We start from the raw sequence: 12,186 nt of genomic DNA on the forward strand, positions 1-12,186 counted from the left end.
ACAGTGCTTGGCTTTGGCTTTGTCTGCCCTCTTGCTGTTGTGGCTCTTGTGAAATTAGCCTGGTAGTAATGATGTACGTTGATGTCAGGAGAATTAGTGAGCGAGTGGAATTAGCTCGTAAAGTTAATGCGTCGAGTTTGTGGAGGTAGTGAGGGGAAGCAGTAGAGTTGGCGAGTGATGTGACGCGTTGATCTGCAAAACATTTACTGTCCATTTGGTCGATCATAAATGCTTGCTCGGTAGACGATAACGGGATTTGGTGTATATGAGGAAGTGTAAAGTAATGCGATGCTGGCTCAGTTGGCTTGGCGCAGAGTCTCGGAGTAACGTAGCCAATTTTTCTCCATGTTGTTTTCTGATTCATATGGCACTACTGGAGACTAAACATGCCGAGCGCAATGCCTCCGTCGTAGTCTTATCGGAGTGCGATGTTTCAGTAGATATATATGCGGCAAAAATATGCCTAAACTTAAAATTTGTATTTTTAGGAACTGGAGTACATACCTGCATCGAAATAAACGCATGAATCTCAAAGCGTTACTTGTTAAACGCAAATGGAAACGCTTTCTGTTAGCTTTTCCGACGAGCCGTCTTCTTAGTTTTAGTAATGAAGATTAACTACTGCGCTACAAATCTGTCTCTCTGGATAAAAGTAATTCCATTTTGCTGTCCACGTTGTAACTGCGTTTTTCACTGTTTCATTTCTACTCTCAGAGCCGTGCACACTGCTGTTCTTCGCATTAGTTGTAAGCATAAAAAAAAAATATAGCGTCACCTGCTCTGTTCTGCTAAATGAAGTTTTCTTTCAACCTGCAGTGCCGGACTGCCCGCCGGAAATGCAATGGCTTGATTGCGGACCCGACTGCCAGCTTACATGCCAGAACTTTTTGAACGGAGAAGTGGGCTGCGCCACCAAGAAGGCCTGCAACCCCGGATGCTTCTGCCCTCCCGGAACCGTACTCGACGGAGATGTCTGCAGGAACCCCGACGAGTGTGCTGACAGTATGTCACCCAATCTCGTTTTAGTTCGTTTTGTTCTTTTCTTTGGAGAGCGACAGGAACAGGGCAAAGTGCTGTGCAGTGTTTCCGCGATAGCTTTCTGAAGTCCTGTTAATGTGCGCCAAACAGAAGAAGCAAATTGCAAAAAAAAAGGTGCTCTAAGGAAAGGACAGTTGAAAACAGTCGACATGACACACATTCCATTTCCTCTCTCCGTTCCTGTCAGTTGCTTTTTTTTTTCTTCTCGAAACTCTCCTTATTCGCTTCTAACGTATATTGTTGAAAATATACAAAACTTGGTTCACTCTCGTCTTAGTTCCTTGAGTAAATTTTATCAAAATAAATTTGTGCGATATGATATGTTTCCTCGTTGTGAGGCTTGAAGGATCTACTAAGATTGCACTAAAACCAAACGGCCCTAGCGCAAAACACTCGCCTCTCTTGGTATCTCACGTGGTCTAACGTCTTGCAATCCACTGAAAACATATGGTGCATATTGATAGTGCATGTACTCCAGCAGCGTCTCTGACTTTTTAATGTTTCCAAGTATTTAATGCTAATATATTGCCACCGTAAAAATTTCCCATAATGCTTTACCTGCATTCACCTTCTTGTTTAATGCATCGCTGTTACTCTCTGTTTGTTACTTACGTTGCATAGCATGTTTCGTGAATTTAATATCTCGCTGTTATGCTCTGTGTATTACGCACGTTGCATAGAACATGTATCTTGAGCTTAATCCCTCGCTGTAATTTTCTGTATGTTACGCACGTTGCATAGACCATGTATGGTGACATCAGTTGTTATTACTGTGTTTCCTGATAGGCGACCGCTTCATTCGAACGCTGAAGTGCTACATCTTGTGGTGCGGTACCAAAATTAACCTAAACAAATACGCCTTCTTGTGGAGTCCGCATACGATGTTGAGGTGTGTATTCTGGTGCACGGCGCGCGCTGCAGAGTTGTGCACGGGCTACGGCGACCCAACGATCGAGACTTTCGACGGCTGGAAGTTCCAGCTGCAGTCGAGCGGCCACTTCGAACTCGTCTCGGACTCCGAGGGCCGCTTCACCGTGGACGGTGTGACCGGCAAGTGCGAAGAGAGACTCACCTGCATATTGGGTCTTAACGTCGCGCACAACCAACATGTTGCACGGATCAGGAGAAACAAACCGGTAAGATAGGTGATTTCTCTGTGATGACGATGATGATTGCAAGCTTGAACTAGCCCCATGGAGGCAAAAAACCTAAGGATAGAGCATTACGCCACGCGGCCAACCTTTGCAAGCGAAGGGCTGAGGAAGCCGTTCCCTCCCCCGTTGTTTCGCTGTCCGAATCAGTTCCTAATGTTTTGATGTGGGTGCGTTTTAGTGCACGCGTCTGCCCCGGCGCGGGAGCGCGGCTATCTGCAGTAGCGAAGCGAGTATGGGACCGCGTCGATTCCCCGGTGCTGCGCGCACGCTGCGGACCTCGCGCGGAGCCGATTCGCGCACGCGAGCGCGCGCACCGGTATTTGATATCACCATGGAGGAATAAAAGTTTTTCTCCGGCCTTCTCCGTTCGGCAGACTCTGCATTTGTCTGTAGGGTGCGTCTCGGGATACATTCTATGCATCAACGACGGGCTGGGGAGTGAGCCCGTCTGTAGCTGTCTGAATAAAATGGCTTGCTCTCGACTGAGCCCCGGGCAAGGGGGTGGAAGAGTTCTGCGAGCTAGGCGGAACACCTTGGTTATTTCGTTGTGGAATTGTACCAAGTACCAGGAAGAAGCTAAGTCTGGGAGGATCCCGCCGCGACTGGAAGCAGCCGCAGGGAGCGACAATCAAGAGGAGCAACTCTGGGCCGTCCAGCAGGTCGTCAAGGCGCTGGCCCGGCAGGGAACCAGCGAGCCGGCCACGGCGAGCGGGTACCCATGCCGCGCGGCCGGTGCCCAGAGGACGACGTAGGCCCCGACCGGAGCGCGCTCGCTCGAGCGGGCGCGCTGCAGGCCTCGAATAAACGTTTTACCAATCCAACCAATTCCTCTATGGATATCACCGCATGCTATCACGCGGCCTAATCACAGCCGACTCGCTCCCTCTTATTTTTTATGACTAGGCTTCAAGGGTATTGCCGCACGCTCGCTCCATGACTAGCGCCATTTATCTATCGCTAATAGCGGATTGCCAGCTTCAACAACTAGCGCCTTCTGTCTATCGCTAATAGCAGATTGCTAGTTTGATCAACTAGCGCCATCTGTTTATCGCTAATAGCGGTCACCGCAAAACTCCAGGAAGATATTTTCACTAGAAATCTGTACAACGCGATGTCGTGCTAGCGTGCTAGTAACTGTAATAACGGCCTATGAACTCTTCAATCGGTGGCCCGTTTTAAATTTGGGATTCGTGTTCTGCAGGCATGACCTTGCTGTCCACTGCCGTTGCAGTGGATATAAGTTGTCTGCACTAAGCAACCGGATCATTGTCTCACTGGCAACAGGACCTAACCATTTGTTGCCTATCACGGTCCTTGGTGAGCTCGTGTGTGTTGCGGAGGCATCATACGGAAAGTTGAGCTAGTTGGTACATGATTGCAAATTACGAGCGCTGCGACGGAGAACAACAACGAGAGAGTAAAGACAAGGACAGGCGCTGACCCAACTTGAGGATTTCCTGAAACTTCTTTGGCACCGGCTGATCGCCCAAAACCAAGAGCTTCCCTTCAGAGCCCGGAGACGTTCCTTTGGAGGGTAACCAGGGACGGGCGGAGTACCAAAGGAAGTCAGTGTGCTTCTTCGCTTGTTCGCACCACGCACGGAAGTTCCGCACACGGAGCCTGTTCTTCCCACACGCCACCCAGAGGCAGTCCTTGTAGTAACGATGCTGTCGCCACCACTCCGAAGCCACAATCCTGCAGATCCTGCGATTGTGCCCAGTGGACGGGAGCAAACCACCACACAACACCTGGACCTCAACGGGGCAAAGAGCACGTCTAGCATGCCACGAAGCTAACCGAGCCTTGAAGGCACAAACTGCGATTAGAGAAGCCAGTGCAGCCTGGTTGTCAAAAGGAGCGGGATTAGGACATAAAACAGAGCTCATTGTACTAGAAATAAATTGCAGTAATACGGAAAGTTGAGCTAGTTGGTACATGATTGCAAATTACGAGCGCTGCGACGGAGAACAACAACGAGAGAGTAAAGACAAGGACAGGCGCTGACCCAACTTGAGGATTTCCTGAAACTTCTTTGGCACCGGCTGATCGCCCAAAACCAAGAGCTTCCCTTCAGAGCCCGGAGACGTTCCTTTGGAGGGTAACCAGGGACGGGCGGAGTACCAAAGGAAGTCAGTGTGCTTCTTCCAGTGTGGAGGCATCATCTAACGTGTTAATTTCTGCTTGACTCTGCGCATTACTATCGCTTAATGCCAAATGAAATGAAAAATGGTATAATGAACCCTTATAAAAAATAAAACGGCAGCGATTTCTAAAATTGTTCGTGTGCGGTACAAGAGTGGTGTGCATAACATATCTAAACTTATTGCGTACGTAGTAAACCCTATTCAGCTTTGGTTGACGGGGTCGGCAGTCCAGCAAAATAAGATGTACGTACATTTTATGAGGTTAGAAGACAATTCTCGAATATCAGTCTGATGGCTGCTTAGCCCCAGTAATCGGGTTTCCTAGTGTCAACTCACGTAAACTCAGTTCAGCAATTAGAAAATAAATATCAGGGAGTAAAATTACTTTAACGCTGATTTAGAAATTGAAGGAATAGTTTGACTTCGGGGACAAAGGGTTCATGCTCAAAGCAGATCTTTCGTGAGCCGGAGTAGACCATAGCCGTTTGTTTTCTGCATTTTAGGAGACAAAAGGGCGCATTAACCGCCTCTATTCTCGGTGAACACCTGAACCCGCTTTGAGAGAAATAATGGGAAAATAAGGGTGTGAGGAAACGGCGCTATACTCGTGAGTCCCGAACGCTTTTCATCACCTGCAGCTCCTTAAAGTTCACTGAAATCAAAAGGTAAAATAGATAATCGCGATCGGCGCGTTGTTAGTGAGAATGCCGAGGTTAAAAGCTTTACTGAGTATCATCAGCCACGGCTTTCGTAGTATCGGGACATGTGAGGTCATGGTGATGTGTGCTTGTCTTTCATAGCTTTTGGCTTGTGTATATTTGAATAACGATGTGTGTTATGCCTTTGCGGACGTCTTTGTTTACGCGCACCATAAACCCTAGGTAAATATACTACCCTTTATCGAGGTTCACTAACGTGATGACCCTCTCCACAATTACATTAAATCAAAGTTACATTAAACAGAAGCTGGTTAATTGGAGAAATATGGGAGAGGCCTTCGCCCTGCAGCGGGTATAGTCAGGCTGATGATGATGGTGATGATGATGATCTCTACATAAATTTTATTTACAGTTGTAATAGCGTGAATCCGGTGGTTATATTACGGATTGCCTAAGAGTCGGGCGCGAAGGATTTTCGTTTCCTGTGCAAAACAAATGCTCTTTGTGGACTGGTTGAATCAGCGATGAGCAATAAGCCCTTACTGACTGGCATCTAGAGGCACTCCAGAGAAGGGCATCGTGCACTTCACCAGTTCGCGAAAAACATTAGCGACGCAACTTCTAACTGAGCGTGCCTACACGCGTGGAGCAGTCTACTGCTCATTACCCACGCTCCTGACTTTCATTCTCCATTTTCGCCCAAAACATAGGTAATTAATAAATGTATTCATGTAGTACAAGAAAAGGCATAGAAAATTTCTTGTGGTCAAATATTTTCTTATCGCACCGTAAAAATAGTGACCACGGTGTACGCGTAGTGAGCTTTGAAGTTGAGAAGATGTAATTCTATATCAGATATCAATGTGCTTAATATACTAATATCGCAAATGTCCATGAAGGCGGATTTCATAATAATGCAAATTAGTCAACGCATTCACGAGGGGCAGTAAATGTTCTAATTGCGTCAACACAAATGCGTACGTGCCACTAGTGACGTTTTGAAAAAAAAAAAAGAAAAACATTACGCTGCTGTCGAGCTTACCTTCAAGAACTCAGGCAACGGCAATAACAGAAACAGTTTATCGTGCCTGTGCGGGAGATGGCGCACTAGCTCGATTTTGAGGAATCCCCTGTGAGCAATCTTCCTTTAAATGCTTTCGTTGGAAGCAATGTCTAGATAAAAAAAAAATAAATCTTTAGACCTAAAACATGGCCTTTTATATGAGGCCGTTCGCCGCTGTGTTGCACGTGACCAGGTTGGCCATTAGGTTTCCACGAGTAGAATTACGCGAGCGCGAGAGTTGAATTACACGCGAAGGCCCGTATACAAAAGGGGGTCGTTCGCAACGGCATCACGTCTCGCCCTAAAGGCCCTTTAATGGCTTGTGCGCAGGGAGCGATGAACCTCGACTGCGATTAAGCCCTGGCACGACTATTGAAGTGCTCCAAAGCGCGTGGTTTGGCGCAGTAATGAATGCGGGCAAGGATTTAGAGCTCGAAAGCTACAGAGGCGGCTTTCATTTAAAACCAGAGGCCCACTCATGGGTCGGCTACAAGAATGGGCGGTGTGGGTACTGCGAGCTTAGCGGGAGTTCAGAACAGCGCACAACTACGAGGGACGCCGTAGTGTAGGGTTGTGGCACAATTTTCACCTCCTGCTTTGCCTTACTGTGCTGCTGGCATTACAGAGTAGACGGGTGTATTCTGTATTTAGTTTCCATCGTAATCTGGTTTTCACGGTCGAGATTCGATTCCTGTATTTTAGGCTCGCCCGACGAACCCCTTGGCCTGACAAAGGCCACAAGAGCCCACCGTGTTGTCTCAGTAATTAGGGCACTGTAATTAGTCTGCCAACCAAGATCCGTATAACTTGTGCTATGGTCTTTCCAGTTGTGATGTATGGATGCGAGAGCTGGACTGTGAAAAAGGCTGACTGCCGAAGAATTGACGCGTTTGAATTGTGGTGCTGGCGAAGACTCTTGAGAGTTCCTTGGACTGCCAGAATATCAAATCAGTCGATATTGTCGACCATAAACCCTGACTGCTCATTGGAGGGTCAAATTCTAAAGTTAAAGCTCAGCTACTTTGGTCATCTGATGAGAAGAGAGGAGTCGCTGGAGAAAGATTTGATGTTGGGAAAGGTTGAGGGTCGCCGTAGAAGGGGTAGGCAGCGAACGCGATGGTTAGATGGCATCCTCGAGGCACTGCAGATGAAGTTATGTGATGTTAGGAAGATAGTGGGAGACCGGAAAGCGTGGCGTGACATGGTCCATAGGGTCACGAAGAGTCGGACACGACTGAACTGAACTGAATGCTGTACTCAACGTCGCGTGGTCGAATTCCATGCCTCGGCGACTGCTTTTTGCTGGAGGCAAAAAGCAAGGCACACGAGTGCTGTGCGATGTCAGTGCAGGTTTAAGAACTCCAGGTCACCAAAATTTCCGGAGAACTCCACTACGGCGTCTCTGAAGCCTGAGTCGCTTTGGGACGTGAAACCCCGTTATCAAAACCAGACGTGCTACAAGAATGCTGTAAACAAGGTTTCAAGACTATAAACTATGGGAGTCACAACTCAGATATTAGGCTAAGTAACACAAGGAGAATAACGACTGTTCCGAGAAGACTTAGCCTATGCCTTCAAGGGATCATATAGGTTCTTAATTGTCGATAACGCAAGCTTCGTTAGCCATCTTTCAAGTAATTTAGAGAAATGAAAGTGGTGTAATGGGAGAATTCTGGCCGTTAAACCCCGCGTTTTAAATTTGAGACCCTCTGCTGAGGTTTCTGTGCTGCTTAGGTTAACAAAGGTGGAGCTTCAAAGCAGCTACCTTAATATTTTCACTATTGCGACTACGTGATCCTGAGTACATAAAAGGTACCAAGTAATAAAATAATACGTAGATCGATGGAGCCGAGATTTCGGAACATATATACGAGTCGATAATGTAAGAACGAAGCGAATGAAGAGATATAATAGCACGTTTGATTAGTAGGAAGGTGCACGTCACTGCCTTTCACCTTTTGATGAACAATGCTTTCGATTGTGTTCCACTCCATAACCTAGTTTACTTAATTCTTTTGTCGCATCAGACATAAGTGCCCCACTTACGAACGGTTTGTGTGTGTATGCGCGCGAGAACGAGGTTTCATTGACGCGAATTCCTAAGCAAGCCTTTAGAAAGGAGACATTTATCACAACAGGGACTCAATATCATTGAATAACCGGCTGTCTTCGGCCACAGCATGTGCACCGCGTGCGGGAAACAGCTGCTGCGCCTGCACCATAATGCTCCTATGCTATGCCAAAACTCTCCATTTGAGCTTGCCTGTTAGGTGTCATCGTTGGCGTATACCAGGTTCCCATGCCCTGTTTACATGGACCCGACAGCGGAGGCCGAATTGGGGATTTGCGTTGAGTGGACTAGACCCTACCGGGTTTACATGAACCCGACCCGACGAGTGCAGAATCCGCCCTGGACTAGCGGCAATTACGGCGCCACCTCGGCGTATAACTAGCAGATGGCGTCCGATTCCGGTTTTTCTCCCCGCTCAGCTGTAGCGTTTTTCGTACTGTTCTTCTCTTCTACTGTGTCCCGACTCAACCCGACAGCATTTACATGCTTCCTGCAGCGGGGTCGAGTCCAGTCAACCCACACCCACTGAGCGTAAGTTAATTGGACTCGACCCGTCGTCTTCTCAACTCGACCCAACGGGGTTTACATGAACCCGATAACCAGTTTTAGACCAGATACCTCGACTCAACCCACTCCTGTCGGGTCCATGTAAACATCGCTGCAGATACTGGCGTAGTTTTCGGAGCACGTACGCGCTTCTTAGCAGCGCAGTCCTGAGTAAGTCGACGCAAATCCGTCTTCGCTAAGCGAAAACTCCCCATTCATTGATGTATAAGGACACCGTAGCGGCATAGCTTCTGCTGCAAAGAATTTAGTTCAGGTCAGTATTGTGGAACGCTACGGAATCTTTAGTCCCTTTAATGAACTCAGCGTGGCGCTAGGTGTGCGATATCGTGCAGAAGGGTGGGCGGCCCAGAAGCGCTGTGGAATTTATGTACCAGCGTGGAAACCGCGTCTGTCACATGTGAATATCAGAATGCTGTCACTCCAACGCATCTTCCTCCTTGCTCAGGCGGTGATCGACGGCAAGCAGTACGAGGCCAGCGATCTGCCATGGAACGGGGACGGTCTCACGGTATTCGCCATACCGGGAGAGCAGGTGACCGTGGTGCTTTTCCGAGAGTTGGGTGTTCAGGTGCGCTACAACGAGATCAGCGCCGCCTTCTCAATCCACGTGCCTTCAAAGAACTTCTTCAACCGAACCGAGGGACTCTGCGGTAAGAATACTGCGTACGCCGACTGATATGCGGCACGTTGCGATTACGAAATGGGTGTTTAGATATTTCGGTATAAGGGTAGCGAAATCGTGGCGTTACTTGCACGGGACGGCTTTTCAATAGAGACTTTTAGTTTAGCGCTGCCCCTTACCGCTACCGTCTACCGCTAACGCGCGAGCGACAATACGCATGCGTAGATCACCCAGAGGGCGACAGATTGCGCCAAGTTCCTGTCAAATTCCGGCGGATTTCGCCCGCAGGTAGTAATCAATGCCTGCTGTGCCGATGGTGCGCAGAGCGGCAGACGACCGCGGTAAGCGGCAGTGGTAAACCAAAAGTATCTATTAGAGAGATTTAGCTTACCGTGATCAGCGATCCGCCACCGTGGATCTCTACCGCCCGTGGGCGGGCGGTCAAGCTGATTGGTCCCGACGCGGCAGGTCTGTGCGCCGACATCTAGTATGTGGCGCCATCTATCGGCGTCAAGGGATCTGGGCATGCGCAGTGGAACGCGCGGTGGCGGATCCCGGTAGCGGATCGCGGATCACGGTAAGCTAAATCTCTCTATTGTGTACTGCTTTCATGTCTGACATCCCGTGTAGAGTTAATGAGTTCGTTCACATTGTCCTGATGGGGCGATGACAGAGAAAGTAGTAAATAGAGAGAGAGAAGGCTGATTAACACGAATATTTCTTAATTAAAGTGCCTTTAAAATCTGCTACGGTAAGCAGGCATTTTGTTTTTCAACCGGGAGACAGTGTGCGATTGTCAATGAATTAGCGGCACATTCAGGTTTGTCCCTTGGGCGGTTGGGATAAAACACAGGAATGGAGCCACGGGGCTTAATAGCGGAACGTGGAGAGTTTCACCCTCTAGTTTACTTTTTTGGTGCTATGCAATGAAATCTCCAATGATTTGCCGGCCAAACCTGATACGGAAAGGAGGAAAGGCAAAAGATGAAACGAAAATAAAAGCTACAAGAGTGAAAGTTTCTCGTCCGTATGAAACCTCCGTCCTTGGCCGTCACACAGTTGCTACCATATCCTGTGACTAGCACTATTTAGATGCATTTATGCTTGATTCACAGGCAACAACCCGCAATAGTGCAGGTGAGAGAGAGCGAAATGAGAAATAACATTGTCCAGAACCCGCTACCAAGCCCATCTGCAGTCGCAGTAGAATCACCCGATTCCTTTCGCTATCGCAGGTAACTGCAACGGTCAGCCTGACGACGATGTAACGAAAAAAGATGGCAACATCACTGACGACATCATCGACTTCATCTGCAGCTGGGATGTGCAGCTGTCACACGATGAGTGCGTCATGAACTTCACTGGCGTCGTAAGTATCCCGATTCAAGTGTACGCGGCATACATTGCGTTTGGAGGCACTAGAAGCAATGAAAGGAGGGTTTGTTCTGGTATAACCTGAATCAAAACTTCCGGTTTCCAGTGCGTTAACATATCACTCAACACTCTTTATGGGGCTGCTCTGTTAACTTTGGGCAAACAAAATGTATGTAGCACTTAACTGTCTTCTAAATTACCGCAGCACGCCGATTTTATGTGCTGTTTTCGTCATCATTACGGCAGCTAGTTTGTAGAGAGGCCGACGAGTGTATTAGCCATTTTCCAATGATATTGCAATTTATATATTTATTTAGGAAAGAAATGGGGCTACCAAACCTAGTATTCCTTTTGTACACAGAGCCTCCGGAGTGTAGCGCTCCTTAACATGTCGACTGCATACTGAAGACGTTTTCATTAAATATTTTTGTTTTCCGGCAAAAAGATCGGTTCTCGGCCACTTTTTGCTTTAGAGATGAATTTTCGGTGACAAGAGACGAAATTCTTACCAAGCATATATAGCATTAAAAATTCTCAGCAATCGGCTAAAACCTTCTGTTTACACCGGAACGTTCTCCGTTGTCTGCGTTTGCAAGTGAAAGGCGCTGTAACCAAGTCTCTGGGATCATCATCATCATCATCATCATCATCATCATCATCATCATCATCATCAGCCTGACTATACCCACTGCAGGGCGAAGGCTTCTCCCATATTTCTCCACTTAACCCTGTTCTGTGCTAGCTGCATCCACTTGACCCCTGCGAACTTCTTAATCTCATCCGCCCACCTAACTTTCTGCCGCCCCCTGCTACGCTTTCCTTCCCTTGGAATCCAGTTTGTTACCCTAAGCGACCATCGGTTATCCTCTCTTCGAACTACATGTCCTGCCCATGTCCATTTCTTTTTCTTAATTTCCACTAGAATGTCGGTAACTTGAGTTATTTCTCTGACCCACTCTGCACGCTTCCTATCTCTTAATGTTATCCCTACCATTTTTCGTTCCATAGCCCTCTGGGTTGTCCTCAACTTAAGTAGAACTCTCTTGGTTAGCCTCCACGTTTCAGCGCCATAGGTGAGTACAGGTAAGATGCAACTGTTATATACTTTCCTCTTTAGCGATACCGGTAAGCTGCTAGTCATAATCTGCGAGTGCGAGTGCGCTGGGATAAGTCCGCAAAAACATTTTCCGACGTATAACGGTTGATCCATACAAAAATGCTTATGGAAGAGCTTTGGTTTCACTTATTGACTTTCGAAATCTTATTCTAGGTTCGTTTTTATTTTTTTAATTTATTATGGCCCTTTTACCTTTGTAGTCACATATTCTGTCGATACGAGAAAGATTGAGTTTGTCGTCATTACGCCTATAACACCGCGATATTTGAGGCGTAATCACCGTCCAGTTTTTGCTCATCATGGGGACAGCACTTGAGAAGAATGTGCGCGCTTAGAAAGCTACAAGGAAACGAGAAGAGATGTACCGATCCTCTCTT

At 47.5% G+C, this 12,186-nt stretch overlaps 1 protein-coding gene across 3 annotated transcripts in view; it reads left to right on the forward strand.

Moving 5' to 3' along the window:
- LOC146179546 (uncharacterized) overlaps positions 1-12,186 on the forward strand; it is a 214,980-nt gene that overhangs the window by 150,114 nt on the left and 52,680 nt on the right. For all 3 annotated transcript variants that reach the window (XM_084579198.1, XM_084579200.1, XM_084579199.1), the window contains 4 exons: positions 817-1,002; positions 1,960-2,174; positions 9,142-9,346; positions 10,554-10,687. In XM_084579198.1, coding sequence (XP_084435324.1) covers positions 817-1,002; positions 1,960-2,174; positions 9,142-9,346; positions 10,554-10,687 — 740 coding nt within the window. The remainder of the gene's footprint in view (positions 1-816; positions 1,003-1,959; positions 2,175-9,141; positions 9,347-10,553; positions 10,688-12,186) is intronic.

This window comes from Amblyomma maculatum, chromosome 9 (assembly GCF_055883805.1).
Source record: "Amblyomma maculatum isolate TAMU_Amacu chromosome 9, ASM5588380v1, whole genome shotgun sequence".
Lineage (NCBI taxonomy): Eukaryota > Metazoa > Arthropoda > Arachnida > Ixodida > Ixodidae > Amblyomma > Amblyomma maculatum.